The sequence below is a fragment of the Sorghum bicolor genome, chromosome 8 (genome assembly GCF_000003195.3).
Source record: "Sorghum bicolor cultivar BTx623 chromosome 8, Sorghum_bicolor_NCBIv3, whole genome shotgun sequence".
In the NCBI taxonomy this organism is placed as follows: Eukaryota; Viridiplantae; Streptophyta; class Magnoliopsida; order Poales; family Poaceae; genus Sorghum; species Sorghum bicolor.
Genome location: NC_012877.2, coordinates 832,445 through 855,451, shown reverse-complemented (window position 1 = coordinate 855,451; position 23,007 = coordinate 832,445). Strand labels below are relative to the sequence as shown.

General features: G+C 41.0%; 1 protein-coding gene across 1 annotated transcript; it reads left to right on the top strand.

Annotated features, from left to right (window-relative positions):
• LOC8071396 lies at nucleotides 19,593-22,659 on the top strand. The gene is made up of 2 exons (XM_002442625.2): nucleotides 19,593-20,996; nucleotides 22,279-22,659. The coding sequence occupies exons 1-2, from the start codon at nucleotides 19,665-19,667 to the stop codon at nucleotides 22,330-22,332; spliced, it is 1,386 nt and encodes a 461-aa protein (XP_002442670.1). The 5' UTR covers nucleotides 19,593-19,664; the 3' UTR covers nucleotides 22,333-22,659.

Sequence of the window (23,007 nt, the reverse complement as noted above, 5' to 3'; positions counted from 1 at the left end):
CATTGCTTCTTGCCTTATCATGTTCACCGCTAGCCCAATCGCCAGCATGTGTAGCATTTGGTCCATGTCCCATATTGGTAATAAACCAATAAATATTATTTCATATAAATCATAGAGTTTATTAATTATTGTATATATTATATGGTGTAACCCATAATATATCAACAATCCCCACCAAACTCTAGGATTTATAGAAAATAATCTCAAAAACCATAGTTCTTTTGATATACCAGAGTTTCAACGGGGACGGTTAAGTTGAACACCCGTCTAGAACAAAAGGCTCCACTCACTCACAACTGAACAATGGACTATGCCTTGAATTGTCAGTTTTCTGCGAAAATGAGCTTCACCAAAGTTCATATCATGGTACAAGGCTGATACAAGCATCCCCTTTGATTTGAAGCATATAAGTCACACTTCCAGTGCCTTTCATAAGTATCTAGAGATTACCCACATCTCATAGACTGTGACTAGCAGTCGAACTTATATAGGTGTGTTCCTTCTAGGATGTTTTGTAGGACAACATCCCTGCTTAAATTAAGCCACTCAGAGCACATTAAGGATTTATCCAACCTGCCATACAACATAGGAGAAACGGCACATCTCCAATGAGTTTGAGTTTTAAATAAGGGGTTTCTCCCTCAGTCAACCACTAGCTTGTTTCGCCATCCTACTTCACGGGATCTCCGATCACATAGGACAGGTTACCACTATGGTATGACTCAAGTGGGTCTCAAGCCCAACTCCCTTGATGCACCTTCTATCACATTGCGTGACAGACCCTTAGTGAATTGATCTGCCAGATTCTTAGATGTATGGACATAGTCCAATGAAATTACTCCGGAGTTTCTCAATTTTCTGACAGATTTTATCCGCCTTTTCACATGTCTTGTGGACTTCATGTTATCCTTAGAACTGTTAACTTTAATTATCACAGTTTGATTGTCACAGTTCATAGAAATAGCCGGCATAGGTTTCTCTACCACCGGTAAATCCATCAGGAGTTCACGAAGCCACTCGGCCTCAGCGCCAGCGGTGTCTAATGCTGTGAGTTCTGCTTCCATTGTAGACTTCGTTAAAATAGTCTGCTTGCAAGACTTCCAGGAGACAGCACCACCTCCAAGCAAGAACGCATATCCGCTTGTGGCGTACAGCTCATCAGCATCAGATATCCAGTTAGCATCACTATAGCCCTCTAGTACCCTCGGGTACCCGGTAAAGTGAATGCCATAACTTATTGTACCCTTCAGGTAGCGCAACACCCTTTCAAGTGCATGCCAATGTGTATCTCCCGGATTTGAAACAAACCGGCTAAGTTTACTCACAGCAAACGAGATATCAGGCCTTGTTGCGCTAGCCAAGTACATAAGAGAGCCAATTATTTGTGAGTACCTTAATTGGTCCCGTGCTATTCTGCGATTTTTTCCTTAATAGCACACTTGGGTCATAGGGAGTTGGCGAAGGCGTGCATTCACTGTAACCAAAACGGTTCAGCACCTTTTCAACATAGTGGGACTGTATAAGAGTTACCCCACCATTTCCTTCTCTTAGTAGCTTAATGTTAAGAATGACATCAGCCTCACCCAAGTCTTTCATCTCAAAGTTATTAGATAAAAAATCTTTCACTTCTTTGATCACATTAAAATTATTTCCAAAGATTAATATATCATCCACATACAAGCACAAAATCACAGTATCTCCCCCACCATACCGATAATAGACACATTTATCAGCTTCATTTACAATAAAACCAGCTGATGTTAAAGTTTTATCAAATTTCTCATGCCATTGCTTAGGGGCTTGTTTTAGGCCGTACAGGGATTTTAATAGCTTACAAACCTTACCCTCTTGACCTTTTGCTATAAATCCATCAGGCTGATCCATGTAGATCTCTTCCTCAAGCTCTCCATTCAAGAAAGCTGTCTTAACATCCATCTGATGGACGAGAAGACCATGTGAGGCAGCCAAGGACAACAACACGCGTATGGTCGTTAGACGGGCAACAGGAGAGTAAGTATCAAAATAATCTTCTCCTTCCTTTTGAGTATAGCCTTTAGCCACTAGCCTTGCTTTGTACTTCTCAACAGTACCATCAGGCCTTAATTTCTTTTTGAATACCCATTTGCACCCCACAGGTTTACATCCATAAGGACGATTAACCACTTCCCAAGTTCCATTAGACATAATAGAATCCATCTCACTTTGAATAGCTTCTTTCCATAAATCAGCATCAAGTGATGAATATGCCTCAGCAATGGTTGTGGGAGTGTCATCCACAAGGTATATAATATAGTCTTCACCAAAGGATTTTGCAACCCTTTGTCTTTTACTCTTTCGAGTCACTATATTATTATCCTTCTCAGGATTTTCATCATGGGTTTCTTCATCAGCATGTATTAGCGGTTCAAGTGTCTCAGGCAGACAAATAAAATCATGACTAGAAGTGCTAGGTGTATTTTTCATGGGAAATTCATTCTCAAAAAATGTTGCATCTCTAGATTCCATAATTGTACCAACAATCACATCAGGAACACCAGAGTTTATTATTAAAAATCTATAACCCACACTATGAATGGCATAACCAAGAAAGACACAATCAACAGTTTTTGGTCCAAGCTTTCGCTTTTTGTTTATTGGCACATTCACCTTTGCCAAACAACCCCAGGTTCGTAGGTAAGAAAGATTTAATCTCTTCTTCTCCCATTCCTCGAATGGTGTACTCTCTTTGTTCTTTGTGGGTACCCTATTCAGGACATGACAAGCTGTCAATATAGCCTCACCCCACCATTCCTTAGATAGACCCGCTGTCTCTAACATGGCGTTAACCAAATCAGTTAGAGTACGGTTCTTTCTCTCTGCAATCCCATTGGACTGTGGTGAGTATGGTGGCGTCCTCTCATGAATAATTCCATGCACCGCGCAAAACTCAGAAAATTCATTTGAGAAATATTCTCCCCCGCGATCGGACCTTAAATGTTTAATTTTCCTTTCAAGTTGATTTTCTACCTCAGCTTTATAGATCTTAAAATAATGCAACACTTCATCTTTTGTTTTTAATAAATACACATAGCAAAATCTAGTACAATCATCTATAAAAGTTAAGAAATATCTCTTGCCACCTTTAGTCAACTCTCCATTCATCTCACATACATCAGAATGAATGAGACTTAGCGGTGCCAACTCCCTCGCCGCAACAGCCTTGTGAGGCTTGCGAGGTTGTTTTGCTTCAACACAAGCATGACACTTAGAACTTTTTATCACATCAAATTTCGGAATTAAATTTAAACCAGCTAAGCGAGTCATGCTACCAAAATTAATATGACATAAACGTGAATGCCAAATATTAATATCAACATTATGGCTGACATGATTCACAGAATTAAAATAAGTGTCTGTCAAAGACAAGCGGAACAAGCCTCCGCTCTCATAGCCTTTTCCAACAAAAGTACCATACTTAGAAAGTACGAACTTATTAGATTCAAACACAAGCTTATAACCATCTCGACAAAGCAAAGAACCACTAATCAAATTCTTCTTTATTGAGGGGACATGATGCACGTTCTTGAGTTGCACGGTCTTTCCCGAAGTAAGCTTCAGATCGACCGTACCAACACCACGTACAGCCGCACGCGCCCCGTTCCCCATCAATAAGGAGGAAGCCCGGCCTGCCTGATAAGTAGAAAATAAGGAAACATCAGCACACACATGTATATTTGCACCGGTATCAATCCACCAATCAGGAGAATGACAAACTGAAAGAACAGTAGGCAATAAATTACCATACCCCGATGTTCCTACATCAGTCTCAACGGTGTTTGCTGATTTCTTGGCTGGAGGCTTCCACTTAGCCTCTGGACACTCTCTTGCATAGTGTCCAGTTTTGCCACAGGTAAAACAATTCCCTTTTTCCTTGTTCTTCTTGTTCTTCTTCTTAAAAGCAGTAGTGTTCTTTGGCTTCATCTCAAACTGGTTTTTCTTCTTTTGTGGTTTGGGATGATTCTTTTGCACCACATGTGCACTAGAACTCCCATCAATAACCTTCTTCCCTTTAACATCTTTTGCTCTTGCCTTATCTTCCACATCAAGAGTACCAATGAGCTGAGCAACGTCAAACTCCTGTCTCTTGTGTTTCAGAGAAGTAGCAAAATCAGACCAAGATTGTGGCAGCTTTGCAATGATACAACCTGCCACAAACTTGTCAGGAAGTGCACAGCCAAACAGCTCAAGATCTTTCACCAGCGCTTGTATCTCATGAGCCTGTTCCACCACCGGACGGTCCTCGACCATCCGATAGTCATGAAACTGCTCCATGACATACAACTCAGAGCCGGCGTCAGAAACACCGTAGCGGGCCTCAAGTGCATCCCACATTTCTTTACCAGTCTGCAGTGGCACATATGCATCAACTATGGTGTCCCCAAGCACGCCCAGTAGTCCAGCTCTGAACCTAGTATCGGCATCCCGGAATGCACGCTCCTCCTCTGGAGTATGCGGCCCGATAGCCCTAGGTTCGACCACATGGAAGCAGTGCATCGAGGTCATCCACAGCATGCACCTCTGGCGCCACCTTTTATAGTGTGTGCCCTCAAAAATATTGGGTTTCAGCATGCTCGCAAAACCAGTACTCGAAAAAGGCCTATCACGTTTTTGGAATGTAAGAATTTTAGCCAATTTAACGAGTAATTTAATCCAGAAAAAAGCAACCGTGAAAATATTTGTGACATCATACAGGTGTGCATGTGATCCAGCGACATGAACATAGATGATATTAGCTATAAAAAATACAGTGAGAAATCGAGCGATTTCATACCCAGCGGCATCGAAGCCGTTCACGCTAGTCGACATAGCACTTTGCTGATGTAGACGTCCCACTCGATGCTGTGCAGTAATGTAGCAGTGACGATCCCGTGACCTTGCCGAGAACACCGGGAAGAAGACGTTGCAGCGGGATCACCACGAAGAAGACGTTGCAGCGAGTAGTCGTGCCGCGCCGCGACACTCCCCAAAAACGTGATCGCCGGTCTTCACCCGAGCAGGTGAACTCGTCGCCGACGTGCGTTCCGGAGGCTCCTACTCTTCCAAAACTTGTGCTCGCAAGGTCTGGAACGGGGAGACTATAGAACAGCAAGAACTTTGGTTCTGTATTTTTCGTGCATCTAGACCAGACGTAGAGCTGGGTATATATAGCTCCGCTCGGATGAGCAAGCGAACGGACACATGCATGAAGCGAACAGACGCATGAAGCAGTAGGCAATTAACGTTGGAATTGGTAACTCTCGTATTGATTTTGCCACTTGCCCATTAGTTAATGGAAACGGAAAGCATTTTCATAACTCACGTGCACTAGAGCTCTAATGGCAAGATAGAATACGTTACATTGCTTCTTGCCTTATCATGTTCACCGCTAGCCCAATCGCCAGCATGTGTAGCATTTGGTCCATGTCCCATATTGGTAATAAACCAATAAATATTATTTCATATAAATCATAGAGTTTATTAATTATTGTATATATTATATGGTGTAACCCATAATATATCAACAATTTATAGCAGAAACGCCTGGACTTGGCTTGTATATAGATTATAGAGACGACTAGTTCACAGTATCGTATGAATATATCTGCATGATTAGATCACGTCATGATGGATTTATATATATATATGTATGTATTATATCCTCACCTACTCCTCCGTTGTATTAGACTTTGAGTTGAAAAGCAAGCCATCGATCACGCGTTTTTGTCACCAGAAACAGAGATACACCTAACCTAGAGCTAGCTCTATTGGGGTTTCGTACTTTCTGGTATACTCAGCACCGATCCGGGCCTGTTCGAATTCGTCAAAATGGCTGCACTGTAGCTGCATATATACAGTACCATATACGAGTACACCTACAGTAGAAGTTCGATCATGATCCTAAAAAGAATGTTGTTTTTGCTCATAAATCTAGACAAATATTTGTCGAGACTTATAGAAAAGTATAATAGTCGATCTTTATGAGACGAAGAAGAGAGTAGTGCGTCAGTATACCTGAAGTTGTAGATATACCTTGAAGCGCAACAGGTGCAAGCTAGGATAGCTATAGCTAGTTTCGTGTTGACGCTTGAGTGACCTGAATGTGAAAAAGCATCACAAGTGTGTAGTCTGTAGTCCCAGTACACGCAGCATGCAGCAGTTCAGGTCCGTGTGAATGAGAGAACACACATTGGGCATTGTTTAGTTCAAAAAATTTGCAAAATATTTTTAGATTTCTCGTCACATCGAATCTTGCGGCACATGCATGCATTGAGCATTAAATATAAATAAAAGAAATAACTAATTACACAGTTTATCTTGTAATTTGTAAGACGAATTTTTTAAGTCTAATTAATTCTTAATTGATAATATTTATCAAATACAAACAAAATGCTACAGTGTCTATTTAAAAAAAATTACAACTAAACAAAGGCCCAAGGCCGACACGGTCGGTTAAGTAAGACCTTGTTTATAGTGAAAATTTTTTGGATTTCGCTACTGTAGCATTTTTGTTTTTATTTGACAAACATTAATTGTCCAATCATGGAGTAAGTAGGCTTAAAAGATTCGTCTCACGATTTATAGGCAAACTGTGCAAATAGTTTTTATTTTCATCTATATTTAATGCTCCATGCATGTGGTGACGGGGAATTTTAAAAAGTTTTTGGTTTTTCGTGGAAACTAAATAAGGCCTAAAGCTAGTCAGCCGGTCCGATCCTGGCCTTATTATTTAGGAACCGTAAGTTCGTTGGGCCTTTTTTAGTTCACCTCAAAATCCAAAAAATTTTTAAGATTTTTCGTCACATCAAATTTTGTGGCATATGCATGCATGGAGCATTAAATATAGATAAAAAATAACTAATTTTATAGTTTATCTTATATAGTTTGTCTGTAATTTATGAGACGAATCTTTTAAGCCTAATTAACCTATAATTGGAAAATAATTGCCAAATATAAATGAAAGTGCAATGTTGAAATCCAAAAAAGTTTTGCATAAACGACTGTTAGGAACGACGTATGGAGTATGAAATCAATCAACGCAGAGACACACGATTTACGTGGAAAACCCCTCCAATGCGAAAGGGAAAAACCACAGGCATCAGCCAGCAACGATCTCACTATCTCAAGAGTTTGGGTTACACGCCTGCGGCGGCTTACAAGAGAATCAAGTCTCCTCGAAACTCTAGCAAGGGTATATACCGTACCGCGGGAGGGCTCCGCCCTCCGCACCCCCCCTGTGTGTGCACGAGGGCGCGGCCTGATGGGCCGGCTTCAGACTCCGCTGCGCTTCGGCAGAAGCCCGGCTATTATCCTAAAGTGAATTTGGAACAACTCCAACAACGACAAGGCCTTAAGCAAAAAACTAACACTTCTGCTTGCTTTCGTCTACCTTTTCAGAAAAACAGTGCATGTAAACTGTTGCGGATGCTCAATTGAACACAAGCTCTCTCACCTAACAAACTAAAGTTGATAATAACTTGAGCGTATATCACAAGGGTACCCGGCCAACTGAAAGGAACGCAAAGCAGCTAGCTAGCTGGTAATTTAGTTTTGATAAACACTGAGGTTCTCATGCTTCATCAGCATTTTAAGGGCCTGTGTTTGATACAGCTCAATTTTATTAATGAATCAGCTATTTTTTTGTTTTAGTTCCATAAAGCGGCTTCAATAGTAAAGCTAAAGTTTGTTTTAAAAAAAACGTTTGGTAAAGTAGCTTTTTGGAAAGAAAGTAGATAGAAAGCTAGAAGAAATTAGTATTTTCAACTTCACTTCGGTTTGTGATGTGAGAGGAGCTAAAAAAAACTTTAAGGGAGAAATTGTTTAATCTGGACCTAGCTATTTGGTAGAAGCTGAAAAAACTTTGTGAAATTGAGGCAAAACCCCTACCAAATATATACTCCTTCCGTCTCTAAATAACTTTTGTTTACGTTTCCCGAGAAACAACTTTAATTATATATAAATTAAAAATATTAATATTTATGATACATAATTAGTATCATTAGAAAGATCTTTAAATCTATTTTTTAATAAATTTATTTAAATATATAAATATTACATATATTTTTCTACAAATCGAGTCAAACTTATGGCACGCACACCAACAGTGATAATTAAATAGGGACGGAGAGAGTAGACCCTTCGTTGACATCTGACAAGGTTTAGTTTACCCTGCAAAATCAGCAGCTGGAATGGAATGGTCATCCACATGATGCATCGATCACATATTCACATATCCATGCATGGGCCATGGTCAATTTTGTAGGGTACTGACCTGTATTCAAATATAAAGTCCCCTTTCAACTTTACAAAAATGATTACAGTATATGTCTTAACTGTTTACCACTTAACTACTATGTAGGATAAAATATGATATACGTCCATGTTCGGCAATCATCATGCATGGTTCGTTAATTATTATATGTGTACCTCCATTTGTTTGGCACACCATACATACATGGTCAGGACTCAGGAGTCAACACTCTCCATTCTATAAGAAACGTGTTGCTTCAAAGTTGAGTTGTTGTGAATCGACAAGCATATGCATCCGTACCTCCAAAAGCTCAGAGCAGTCGTCCAACCCTGTGAAGTTTCTATAATGCATGCCAGCGGCTGCACCAGAATTATCTGCTATACTTCATGTAATTGTTTGGTCAAAGCATATAATAAAGTAATTAGGTACGGCTACCTATTCACACACAGGCCAACAACCAACTATCTGATCTCACTTGGAAGAGTGTAGTGTGTGTAGGACACTGGTATCTGTTTACTTTTCATTTGGGCATGTTCTAGAGACTTGCTGTAGTGTCCATGTCTTGCTTCTAATACAAGGGAAATTCAAAGGATGGAGGAAGGCTTCAAATGGTGTCTATATCTACTTTTAATAACTGTGATGGCATGATGGGTCAAATCAAGCTTCGTTAAACTCAAGCAAATGGACATGCATATAAGCATATTAAATAAGCATGTCCTTATTATTTTAATTCAGTAGGTTTTAGAGGTACATCAAGATATATATAAAAATTGATATGACGGACGATCAAATCATGTACAAAGGGCAGTGAAATGTTAAAACATGACAAGTTTAATTTGTATCTAGAAGCAGTTAAGTTTCACCGTAAGTTGCAAGCTTTTCAGTAATGGATAGCAACGCTACGAAACTCTTTGCTCAAACTAATAGCCTAACAAAGCTTCCATGCATAGTCTTAAAAATGTTAATAATAAGCTGCTTTTTTGGCAATAACATGCTATCATATTTGCTTTATATAATTGTCACACCCATATTTTAAGAACAAAATAGATTGCATAAAAGATTTATATGTGCCCCAGGAATAGTCGCACACATAAGCAGACAAATCTCAAATATACCATTGCAGTGTTTATTATATAGCGGAACATAATATATCACATAGTCTCATACAAAGATGATAACATAAAGTAAACAACGCTCTCGACGGAAGCTCCACACAGGGACATTGTTGACTGGTTGACTCCAACCCTAGTACTCAAAACGGTAATCCTCATTGATGTGTTGTGCTCGGAAGTCTCTGCAAAATTCTAACCAAGTGACAGGAGGAGCATTGTTGGGATGAGCAGCTTGATACGACTCCCACCAGGTCTGAGCTGCCCCTGAAGTTGTCCAAAAGCATACAATACCTTCTCTAAGTCATTACACTGTGCCATGTTCAATTGCCTCTCCATAGCGCGTAACCAATCATCTGCCTCCATAGGATCAGCTGAATGTGTAAATACCGGAGGTCTTCCCTTCATAAACTCTCCACGCTTATCTCTCACATGAACAGGTGGTGGTGGTCGTGGAGGCTGCTGCTGTAAGTGCTGCATGAAGACGTGCATCATCTCATTCTGAGTTTGCATAAGTTCCTCCACAGTAATTGGGGCATTGTCACCATTGCCACGGCCTCTGCCTCTGCCTCTTCCTCTTGCTGCCATCTGCATTTCGAGGTATACAATCATGTCTTAGTAATGTCCAGCACGACAGTTACAAGAGTTAACGGAATCTGAAATTTTCTGGGTAACATCCAACATCAGCAGATTAGAAAATCAGTCATATCTCGAGTTTCAGAATTCAAAAGGATACATGAAGTACACCGTTGGAACGATAAAGAAATCTTCTACAACTTTCATTTAGATCATATTATGAGATTCTAAAGTTAGGTTAATCAAAAACTGGGTACAACCGAAACTGTTCCAGAATTCCAGACTGCGCAGAAAACTCAATTTTAAACAGTCATAACTCACAGCTCATAATAGATAATATGGTCATTCTTGCGGCATTGGAAAGATATGAAAGTCTACTTGTTCCCAGAAAAATTTGATGAACATTGCACGAACAGAATTTGATTTATACCAGAATCTTTACAGACTGCTCCAGAAAACAGCAAAGGACAGAAACAGGATTTTAACCAAACCCGACTATTTAGTCCATTAATCCTTATGCCTTAGGCCTATAGACTAAATGAAATTGTAGAGAAAATCCACAAGATCATTACACTCATTACAAAGATCCAAATCAAGCATAAGCATAATAACAAACCAAACCAAGCATCAAAGGTTTCACACTTCAAGCATTGACTCAACTTGCGGTACTAACGTTCTCTTCCTATTAAGGGTAAAGATCCTATAACTCCTATTTCAACGTTGCCAGAAGGTGGTAAGAGAAGGTTCTAAAAGCATATTCAAAGCAAGGAGAGGGGATGAGAACAAGTCTTTAAAATAAGCGACAAGGTGAAGATGAATAGGATATAGTGTAGAAGAAAATATCAAGATTTATAGAACAAGGATTTTATAGCAATTTCAAATCCTTACGACGGCCAATTTCTAACTAGGCTTGCGTCCGACAGTCAACAAAGCTTTGATACCAATTTGTCACACCCATATTTTAAGAACAAAATAGGATGCATAAAAGACTCATATGTGCCCCAGAAACAGTCGCACACATAAGTAGACAAATCTCAAATGTACCATTGCAGTGTTTATTACATAGCGGAATATAATATATCACATAGTCTCATACAAAAATGATAGCATAGAGTAAACAACGCTCTCGACGGAAGCTCCACACAGGGAGACTGTTGACTGGTTGACTCCAAACCTAGTACTCATAACGGTAATCCTCATTCCAGTCATCTTCATTAGCATAACCTGGGGTGTTGGGAAATTGCAAGAGTGAGCACATATCGTACTCAACAAGTATAACCAGGGGTTCATGAGGCTCAAATAGCTGACACTGGTTTGACTGCATTTAGCTTTTAATAGTGGATAGCATATTCATAATTAAATAGCAAATGTCAAGGTAGCATAGATAATCCATTAATCCCATGATCAAGTGTAAGCATAATTAATTCTTAGCATAAACGATAATCAAATGAACATAACAACTTAGTAAGCTCATCGTCGACGCAGCAAGAACCCCCAAGGCCGCTCATAACCGTGAGCACGGCTAGTATACCAGTTTTACACTCTGCAGAGGTTGTACATCTTTACCCATGAGTCATGATTTACCCTTTCGCCCGAGGTAGCTAATCTCTTAACCCCCTTCCTAGGGAGGTCGGCAGGGATCACTATGAAGCCTTTCAAAAGTTCATCTAACATGTTAGGGCCGCAAGGTTTCCTTTGCGCGCAGATATAGATACCCCCCTTCCGAATGTCACAATGACACGCAGCCTATACACATAGGGACAGGGGCTCGCACTATACCCAAAACGGTTCAGCCCCTCCGCCCTTTCGGGTAACCTCTAACACGCTAGAAAAGTTCTTCATACTGAGCTAAAGCCAGAGCCATTATAGCCCTCATGGTTGCACTGTTGTCCCGGTGATCACTTACAGACAAGATCTCATACAGTTATTTGTCATTCTTTTATGTTCATTGCTTAGCTATTAATCATCTTACAAGATCATGGATTATATCAAGCACTAGCACATCTACACCAAATGCATATCAAGTAGGTAGCAAGGAATACAGGTAACAATCATCTATGATTTTGCTAAGGTCGACAAGGTGATAGCATGCATATGATATATATGTATAGTTATAAGCGAATAGGTAACAAGGATGATCCCAAGTTATACTTGCCTTGATCAAAGCTCTCCTGAGCCTGCTGGTCCTCCAAGGCTTGGTCTTGATCACCAACGTACGGCTCACCGTCTATTCCCAAACATCAATCAACAACACGCAATCCAATGGAGACAATCATACACAAATCAAACAAAATATAATTAGAACATTACACCAGCAGTGAGAAATCAAAGATAAAAGTTTATGAAAATACTCTACGCAGCGCTACGATCACATAAACGTAAAGTTCACGAAAATCGGAATTAAAACGTGAAAGATATGAATTTTCTAAGATTTCCTATAGAGAAATAATTAATTAAATAATACCAGGAAATTAGAAAGTTTCAAAACAGAGAATAAATAGTTCTAACATGTAGAGCTCGTAATTACGAATCTAACGGAATTTGAATAGACAAAAACGGAGTTAAAATGAATATTTTATAAGCATTATAAGTTCAATGGCAATCTTGTAAATAACAGAAAGCGCATTTTTCCAACAACCGGCCAGGAATACGTGTTCACAATTGGAAAACGGAATCTGTCTCAGGCGCCAAGTATCGCGGGACGATTATCATGTTTTCCAGGGACTCTTAACGAAAAATCGCAGCGAAGGGGTATCTTCTTTTATCGGCCGCCGATCTTGATCTGGACGGCTTGGGCGCGTTGGTGAAGGGTTGGCCAGCGGCCGGCCGGAGCAGAGCTCCCCACGGCAGCGCCATGGATGGCCTCGCCGGCGTTCTCGGCCTTCTCGTTTACGTGCACCAAAAGGCAAAAGAAATACACCAAAGGGACGAGGAGCTCACCGCGGAGTCGCTGTAGTGCTTTGTTGGGGTCGAGGAGCAAGGAAAGAAGCTCGCGGCGTGCGGCAGCTTGTTCTCAACCTCGGCGGGATCCGAAACCGAGGAAGACGGCGGCAGGGCTTGGAAAAACGCTCGTTTGGGGAAAACAAGGCACGGGGCGTCGCGAGGGGTTAAATAGGGGTCAGTTCGCGCTAAAAGGCAAGGAAAGTCGCAAATCCCGGGATTGAAATCGGCCGGCGGCGTCGTGTCCCGTTCGGACTCAAGAAGGAAGAAGGAGCCGGTCGCTGACAGGTGGGTCCCGGGTGTCAATGAGGAGAAAGGGGGAGAGGGGGCGCGCCTGCTGTCCGGCTTGGGCCGCGGCTTGCTGGGCCGCAGGGAGGAGGAGGCGCAGGGGGGGGGGAAACAAGCAGGCCAGGGAGGAAGTGGGCCTCGGCCAGCAGGCCACCAGGCCGAGGGGAGGGCTGGCCGGGGTTATGTTCTTTTTTTTTCTTTTCTGTTTGTTTCTTCTCCTTTTTTTCAAAATATTTTCTAAACAGAATTTTGTGCACATATTATTTCTACCCAAGAACAATCAAGCAACACATAAAATATGCTCCAGCATGAATGCACCATCAAGGTTACTAAACCTATGATAAATTTTATTTTCCACAAAAATTGTTTATTTGCTACATTAAATGCTCACTAAAATTCTTAAATAATTCAAATTAAATCCTATTAATTGAAATTCAAATTTTAGGTGTTACAATAATTATATATGTGTGCACATTGTACTACATTTGTTGAAAGGAAGAGAAGTCTAAATTTTCTCTTTTTTTTCTTTTTTTTTGTGTGTGTGTGTTGGGGAGGGAGGCCTTGGGACTTTAATCTTGATGTTTGATGGATGAGACACCATATATACAAATGAAATAAAGTGAGATGTGTTCTGGTTTTACCTGAATGATATATATCGTCTATTTGTGTTTTTTCATTTTCCTCGTTGCGTGATTAATAAACGGAGGAAATGTTCGCTGAACTGCACAGATTTCGTGTTGATCTATTAGTTCATGAGTAGCCATCATCACGTACAACACGTATCACTGTAATCGGTCTGCACGTGACTGGTTTAGTCGATCATCAGTGCTAGGGACAATATAAATAAAAATTCTCTTTGTTTATAAGTCTCTTTTTTAACATATCCAATTGCTATGCATCTACAGATAATATATACATATATGATATATATCTAGGTACATAGCAAATTGGATATACCAACAAAGTCAAAGTGACTTATATATAATTTGGAACAAATACTGTTCATGCACGTTTGGAAATATTCAGAAATGTATGCGTTTTGTTCAGAAATGCATGCGCTAAATTAACAAATAAGACAAGAAAGAGTAAATATTCGCCCGCGAAATCCTTAGAATACTTTACCAACGATTCAATAAGAATAAAAAAAAGAGATTCAAAAAAAGGAAGGATTACATTTTATATAAATATTGAATTTTGATATATTCTAGATCTTCTTTCTTGACTATATATTTATTTTTCTTTTTTAAGAAAGTCAAATTCAAAAAAACCTAACTTTTTCTATTATATATTGATGTACAAAGGAATTTCCATATATATATATATATATACGGTAGCGCTATTCTACACCCTAGGTGTAGAATACTATTCTACACCGCAAGTCAAAACTGAGTAGAAAAATACTGAGTAGTACTGGAGAGTATTCAGTATCATCTTGTCCAACACTCAGGACCACGAAATACTGAACAATACTGAAACACGAATACTAAATGATACTGAATTTTGCTCAGTATAACAGCTATATATATATATATATATATATATATATATATATATATATATATATATATATATACACACACACTATGGTGTAATTTCAAAGTGGAGATCAGCTGGTGTGCATGAGGAAAATAGATATATTCACATTGACAATGCTGATTGATTGTACATTACTGAGCTGACATCGATTGCATAGCCCACACCTAAAAGATGATAAACAAAGTTGAGTAAGGTAAGCTAGCTCCACCAATGTCCAATCAAATCAAATTATATTACGTTCGCAGAAATAATGCAGATAAGAACCTGCAGGTGCTATGTAGGAGTTTGGAGCCAATTAATTATTATATTATTATTACAGATTCGAAAGATCCGCCGGTACCCAAACCTAATTAGAACTGTGATGGATCGAACCCCGTCCGGCCTTTAATTTCTCCATCAACATACATAGTGTGTACCTAGCTAGTGATGTTACATATATGTTTGAAGTTTACATTAATTCATGACATGACATGACATGACAGTGAGCGAGCTTGCTACCACAACTAGCTGCTAGTAGAAATCTAAAATCACTTTAGGTTGTTTTTGGTCGCGAGGCGCGCGGAAAGGCGTGATATATCTCACTGTGTTTGGTTGGGAGACAAGGGACAGTCATTCGATCTGCGAGGAAATATACCCCCATGGTGATAGATTAGTCCCCTCAAAAATGAGTTGCAAGCTCATCCCTTTTCCAATGACATCATTTGTCGTCTTGCTTGCGTAGCCGAGCTCCATCTTCTCTTTGAGCACTATCGAGCTCCATCAAGCAGGCCATCGGCAAAGAACGCGTTTCCAGTAGTGATCCCCTCCCATCAAGCAGGCCTGGCTGAGCTCCATCCTACGCCTTCGAGGGAGGACAGGCCAAGAATTGGCGAGCGTCATCGAGCTTCATCTCTTCCCCTTCGAGCGAGCCCATCAAGATCTGCAGGTGCCGAAGACGATGCCTTCGAGGGGCTGCTATGTAATCTGCCAAGAGCCCAAATACATCCGGCTCCTACAAAACACCTCACCATGACCTAAGCTACATCTTACTATCTATAACGTCTTCAAAAGATCAAACCGGTAGATCTTATATTAACAAAGTCATTATTGGACATCTTGATGTCGATGTTCCAGGCCATGCAGTTAAAAGAACAGTTAGTCAAAATATATAGACATGAGATCTCTCCATCTAAAAATACATAATTCTAGAATAATAATGTTCCATCAAACTACCATAAATTTGATTAAATTTATGTAAAAGTATATTAATATTTATCATACTAAATAAATACCATTAGATATGTCATGAACTATATTTTCATAATACCCTCCATTCATAGTTATAAAATATTTTAGCTTTTCTAGATTCATAGATTTTGCTATATATTTATGTATACACTATGTTTCAATACATAGTTAAAGCAAAAACTAAAACAACTTAATTTGTAATAATAGAGAGAGTATATATTGATTAGAGTTTCAATGTTGATATCGTATTTTTCATAAACTTACTCAAAGTTATGTTAGTTTCAATGCATGTGTGTGTTTGGGAAAAGCAGGGGCGCTGATGAACGACTTGGTACATGCATGCTGCAGCATTGATATATATGATTGAAAGAGCGCGAGAGTAGGTCGTCGTCGTTACTTTTATTCCTCGTGCGTGCATGCCAAGCAGCTGTATAAGCATGATTTTGACATGTTCACCTTTGGACGCTTGCCGGACTTTCGACCAAATTAAAGCAAAAACTTGTCAACAATAGGCAGTTTGACAAACAGTGCAGCTAACCTAAGCTAGGTACCTGTATGCACGATCTATTTTATTTGAGCACTATTTTTCTACGCCGTTGCTGTTGTAGTACACTTCAAGACTTGAACCGGCCAACTAACAGCATTTTAGAGGTAACCGCGTCTTTGTTCATGGCATATACAAAGTTCGACAAATTCCAACATTTTTTTCTAGAAAAGGAGGTTTTTCTCTAACTTTTGTATTTTAAAAAGTGAAGTAAGTTTTCAACTCCACGTTTAGGCGTGCCCGCCTATTACAGAAAAGGGCCTCAAGGCAACATGTGTCTCGGACAAATTCAAAACGTTACCGTCTAATAAGTTCATCACTTGAATTGATCATGCCGAACCGAAGTCACAACGCTGGAGTTTATGCTGAGCAGCCAATAGCTCCGGATATGATGATGAATTCCCTAGGGGGGTCGTTCAGTTGGGGCATTAGGGCCGTGTTTAGTTCCTCAAGAGAAATATTTCGCGACACTGTAGCACTTCCGTTTGCTTGTGGTAATTATTATCCAACAATAGACTAACTAGGCTCAAAAAATTCGTCTCGTAAATTTCGACCAAACTGTGCAATTAGTTTTTATATTTTCGTCTATATTTAATACTTCATGCATGCGTCTAAAGATTCGATATGACGGGGAATCTTGAAAAAAATTGGATTTTAGGGTGGAAGTAAACAAGGCCCAGGGAAAGCTTCTATAAATTAAGTAAAGATACTGGTCCGGAATTTTTCCTCTGGGCTCATATTCCTCGTCAAACGAACAGGGCCTAGGTTGTGCCATGTTATTTGCAGAGGCGATGATGCTTTTACTTCTGGTACGTTGAACGGTCAGCTCCTGCTCCTCTATTCTCCCTCCATCTCTTGTGGCAACATACCCATCGATCTTCTTATTAACATCCCCATGATCCACAGCAACACTCCTTTCACTGCACGTCTAGCCATTTTACCCCTCGAAAACAAATCTCATTTCGTAATTTCCAAAGAGACCACAAAGCTGCCGAAAAAACTGTATTAGTCACTCTGTGTTTTTATTAGCCACCCAAAACAGGCAACAAATTCAAAGTCGTACCCCGGCCCAAAGTAGAGCCTAACAGCTCTTAAATTATACTCCAAATAAATCTGGCCACACAACACTAAAAAACAACAGATATGTAATTCTGAACACAACAGACAATTAGGATCACTTACCTCCCTTCTATTAGTTAGGGGGCAAACTTAGCTACGGTTAGTTTTTTGCTCCATATATGTGCATGCTGGGGGCAATATATGCGTTGTTCCCATTCGTTTCCAACCACACCAAACTACCAAAGTAACACAAGGCGTCGCCTTTAGCTATCCCTGTCGTCCCTCCGATCCAAACAAATAAACAACTTCTGGAGTAGTAGTACTACACAAATACACAAATGAAAGAGTTCCATTTCTACAACAGTCCTTTCAAATTACTGAACAATATTGGGTGCTCAGAGTTCTTTATCAGAGTTGGTACAATTGGGTGCTCAGCTTTTGGATTCCAATGCTATAATCTCGGCTCAACATGAAAGAGAAAACGACGCAGAAAATAGCTTGTCATATGCTTTCATTGTTATTGCCTTGAGGCCAAACTTGTAAGGTGGACGCGCCAAAATTTAGAGCTTAACTTTTGTATTGCTTTTGAAATATAAAGCAAGAGAAACCTCCTTTTCTAAAAATAAAAAAAATACTGAACAAGTTACCTTTATCTAGTGTTCTTTTTTTAGAAGAAACACCTTTATCTATACTCCATCAATGGTTCTTAAGAGCCCATTAGTATGTGCTAACTTACTTTAATTTGTGATACTTATTCAGACCATGAATGAACAAAATTACGTGTGCAAAAGATTGCTTTGGCTAGCTTGGCGGTCTGGAAAAGTAGCCCAAGACCAAGAGGCCCAAGCTCTGCTCCAGCCCTTCCATATGCACCCACACCTTATATTGCCGAATCAGCCCAAATTCGTCCTTAGTAAAGCACAGTCATTCTCAATTTTCTTATGTGGAGACAATAACATTACTTCGCAGCTCTGATTGTCACTGTAAAACATGATTGAAAGACATTGATGCCCATAAAATTCAGGTTACTGATCAGAATTACTAAAGTTTAGAAATGATAACAAAGAGAAAATAAAAAATGCAGTGCAATGATTATATATATATATATATATATATATATATATATATATATATATATATACTATTAAAATCACAAGAAGGAGACCCATCTAGGACGTTCACAGTGCAATTCTCATCGATAGAAGTGCAGAACAACAAGATAAAGGGTTGGAAGAGATATACGATTTGGAGGTACAAAAGCAAGGTAGATTTCAAAACCGGCTTGAGCCGATTCCAAAGCAGCAAAATAAAAAACACCCTATTCTAAGTAGACTATACAGTACTTGGAAAGTGCATGTTCAAATTTAGCATATTTATTGATGTGTTTGTTATATTTCTTTAATTTATTTTATTTAATTATTATTATTTTTTTGAAAAAGACAAATTTGAACAACAAGTGCATCGAATAATGAAATTTAATGAATGAAAAAATGATAGATATTTATGTTATTGAGTCGAATGTGAGACCGTATCTAGAGTCAGACCCGAAATTTCAAACATCTTATTTGCAAAACATGACCACAAACTTGCAGGAGAATTGTTTTTAAATTCTATAAAAAGCAAATGAAGTCTGAAAATCATAAAACTTGTCAAGATGTTATGATATCACATGTGGAGGTTGTGATAAAAAAATTGAGAAGGTTTCGCATAAGTTGTTATGTACGATGCTTTCAAATCTTGCCGAATCCTTGTCAACTATATGAATCTTCTTCGGAGATGCTTAAACGAAAGCATCGTTGGCGTTCGGAGATGCTTCTCGTTTCAAAAGCACGTACGACCCGCTACATGCTTCGGGCAGACATGGGAACGGTTGAGGTCCGAGACGTGTCGTGCTCGGTCCGGGCCAAATTGTCGTGCTTTAAGCTGTGCCTCTAGCCCGCGGGCTGCATACTCATGCATTTCTAAATATTGGCCATGTTTTGCTGTTTATGTTTTTTTTTTCACTTTTTGGGCTGTGGCTAGGGTAACCCAACTCCTCCTCCCAAAGGGTAGCAATTCCCCCCTCCGATCCCTTCCTCTCTCCCCAGGCGAGGCCAATCTCCTCTAGTCCGGCGCCGCCATGTCGTCTCCTGCCTGCTGTGTCTTGCTCAACCGCTGCGTCGGCTTCAGCTTCGTCGACGAGGCCGACGACGACGAATCATCGTCGTCAGCTGCGGCGGTTACGAGCATGATGGGGGGAACCAATAAGCCACCCTTCTTCCCAGCCGTATATGAGGCCACCGTCGCCATGCTGGCTTCCATGAAGCCCGCCGATGCCGTCCTCCTCCAACCGCCGGAAATCGCCACCTTCAGGCTGCGGGTCTCCGAGTCCCATCGTGGCTCGCTGTCCTCCACCCCCCTCGTCGCGTGCGCCGACAAGGGCCTGCTCGTCATCTACGGTGGCCGCTACTTCGGCCCGGGCTCGTCCTTGTGCGGATGCTACCTCGTCTACGACGCCGTCGCCTCCGCCGATCGCCTCTCCACGGTGCCCCCGGCCCCCGACGCGGGCTGCCACATCAACGGGATCGGGTCGGGAGCCGTTGTCCTGCGCTGCCACCAACCTGGCCCTTCCTCCTCCGCCGCCTACCTCCTCGCCGAGCTCGCCACCTCGGCGCAGCGCAAATTCCCCGACCCCGATGATGGTGTCCTCTTCCTGTGGCGTTCCGACGAACAACCCACACCCCAGTGGGCCAGGAAGGAGGTTCATCTCCCCCGTGAGGTGTGCTGGGCGCCCGACAAGCACGTATTCTACAGCGACACCTCCTTCTCCGGGCCCGGCGGCTGCCTGTGCTGGGTGGATCTGCTCCGAGGCATCGTCGTCTGCACCAACCCTTGGGGGCCGGAGGATCCTGAGCTCCGCTTCATCCCCTTGCCCGACGGGTGCCCCGCGGTCAGTGCGACCGACTACCCGTACCGCCCGCGTGCGGAGGAGGACCGCTCCGCTGCCTGTGTTGACGGCCGCATCAAGTTCGTCGCCATGGTGGGCGTACTGGCAGGCTGGAACGCTCACCAGTTCAGGCTCACCACCTGGACCCTGTCGCCTGACCTCAGCGGGTGGCAGCAAGACGGCGTGTTCCCCCTCGAGGACCTCTGGGCGACTGAGGAGTACCGTGTGCTCAACCTGCGGCAGTACACTCCTGTCTGCCCCGTGCTGAGCGCACGTGAAGATGGTGTTGTCTACGCCATCGTCAACGATATCGAGGAACGCACCATCTATCGGGGTCGTCAGGTTGATCCGGGAACCGAGCTGCAGTTCAAAAGCCAGTATGTTATTGGAATCGACATGCGCCGCAACAAGATCGTCTCCACCAGCTCTGGTAATCCGCCGGAAAGACTGATGCAGATGATGCCCCGCCTCCTGTCTATTGATTTCTGCGCTTCTTCCCTGCACGGCGGTGCAAAGGACCGGCAGGTAATGTCTGCTGAATGCGGTTGCATGATGCTTCCCAACATATGCAACTTAGTATACACTAGACACGACACTACTTATATATTGCTAGCTGTTTTTGAGTTCTGTACTTCTGTATATGAATGAATCAATGAATGAACGTACATATATACTGCTCATAAATTTACTGCTGTATATATATTATTAACATAATTGAGTTTCATCATTAATTAAGTAGTGTGTAATTTGCATGTTGGGAAACCATTGGCCTGATAGTTTACTATCCCTTCTGAATGAAACATCTTTTGGCCATTTTCTCCCCCTAATTGCATTTTTTTAATGCATGGCCGGCAGCTGTCTGCCTTGTCTGTCATAATCTAGTTCAATTCAAATTCACAAGGAACGTTTGCCTATTAGCTGGCCTGGCCAGTTCTCTCCACATTGGAACTGATGTAGGGGCAGATTGGTGCAAGCCAGTCTTGGTTGTGGATTAGACAATATCAAACCGAATTTTAGTTAGAGCTCAATCTCACACCAGGAAAACATTGTGTCTTGCTTTAGGACAATTTTTGTATAGTTGGTACTAATAAGCTAGTTGCGTCTCACTTTAACAATCTGTCCTATACATATATCTTTGTTCCAGAGTTAGTGTGTAACTAAGTTTATCGACTGGTTTGGCCTGTAGGCTTTAGTTTAAAATTTAAACTACTCCCCTCTGTCCAAGTTTGATGAACACATACAAGGCCCAAAAAGGTTTTTAGAATTGATAAACGTGATATGCCTAGGTGCTTGTTTTACTCCTCATCAATGAGGCGCTATGCCACTATTCTCCCAAGCGCTGATGCTTGGGGACTGGCTAGTAGTCGTGACTTGTGATTAGTGGATAACGGTGAGAATTTTCCTTCTACTTGGTTTTGCTGCCCCAAGCAGATACGCTGATCATAGATGGACAGAGGGAGTAAAGCAGAACTAAAAAATGTTGTAAATGATAGCTATTATATCTAAAGTATCAGTTTTTGCCTGTGTAACAAATGAATCTGTTCTGAGTCAGTTAAATAGCAATATGTCATCATCTGGAAAATACTGCCGACTTGGACACTGGCAAGTTCTCTACATTTGAAACCTAGCATTCCTATATTTTGCTGTTGTAGCTGCTGTGCACTGCTTCTTTGTTTTCTTTCTTAGCTCATTGTTTTAGCTTTCATCTTGAAAAGGAGAGATTAGTTCTAACTGGACATTTTTCATTATGAGTGCACCCTTGAAATACTATATTTCGATTGAAGCCTTTTTTTTTTCTTCCTGACAGAGAGAGGTGGAAGCAAGCCAGGTTGGAGACAGCGGAAAGAGGCTGAAAGTTTGACTGATCCATGGATCTCGGCAGCATATTAGCACCGTGGCAGGGCTGATGGCTGCAAGTTAATTATCATGTAGAATTAACATTATGGCTTTGTTCTGTCGAGCAGAGTAGACATGTAGAACCTGGCAGAATGTGTTAAGTTTAACTACTAGATGTTTGAATCATTTGTGGTAACCTAGTGTTATCAGATGCTGCTTTTCTCATCTGAGAAGTGGCCTGGTAACTAGTACCAGTACGTTCTAGACAATGGTGGATTCATCCTCACTGTGATGGCACCTTTTGGAAGATTGTTCTGCTTATGCAGATTATCTATCTATGTGTAAACCATCATGAAGTTATGGATGGTGCTTATGCAGACTATTGTCATTATGTAATCCTCTATTTGTGACTTAATTAGCCTGCTTTTATTGCTGCTGCTCATGAATAGTATTCCCTCCGTTCGTTTTGGTTTTTCCAGATACGTAAGCTATTGCTATGTACTCTGCTTTGGAATGGAGTATGTTGACAAAAACTTCTTATATAATTTAGAATATATGAAGTATCCACTACTTTGGTAGGATTCACAAATCGCAAACATGTTTCTTGGTTTCTCACAAACCGGCGCATCGTGCCCAGGGGATAGGGCCTATTTTTTATATTTTATTATCCAGCTTAAGTTTGTGTTCGAAATTTGGGGAA

Bases quoted from the DNA above. Each gene is read 5' to 3' on its own strand.
- LOC8071396 (XM_002442625.2), top strand. From the start codon at position 19,665: ATGTCGTCTCCTGCCTGCTGTGTCTTGCTCAACCGCTGCGTCGGCTTC. The intron at 20,997-22,278 runs GTAATGTCTGCT...TCTTCCTGACAG, and splicing joins GCGGTGCAAAGGACCGGCAG to AGAGAGGTGGAAGCAAGCCA.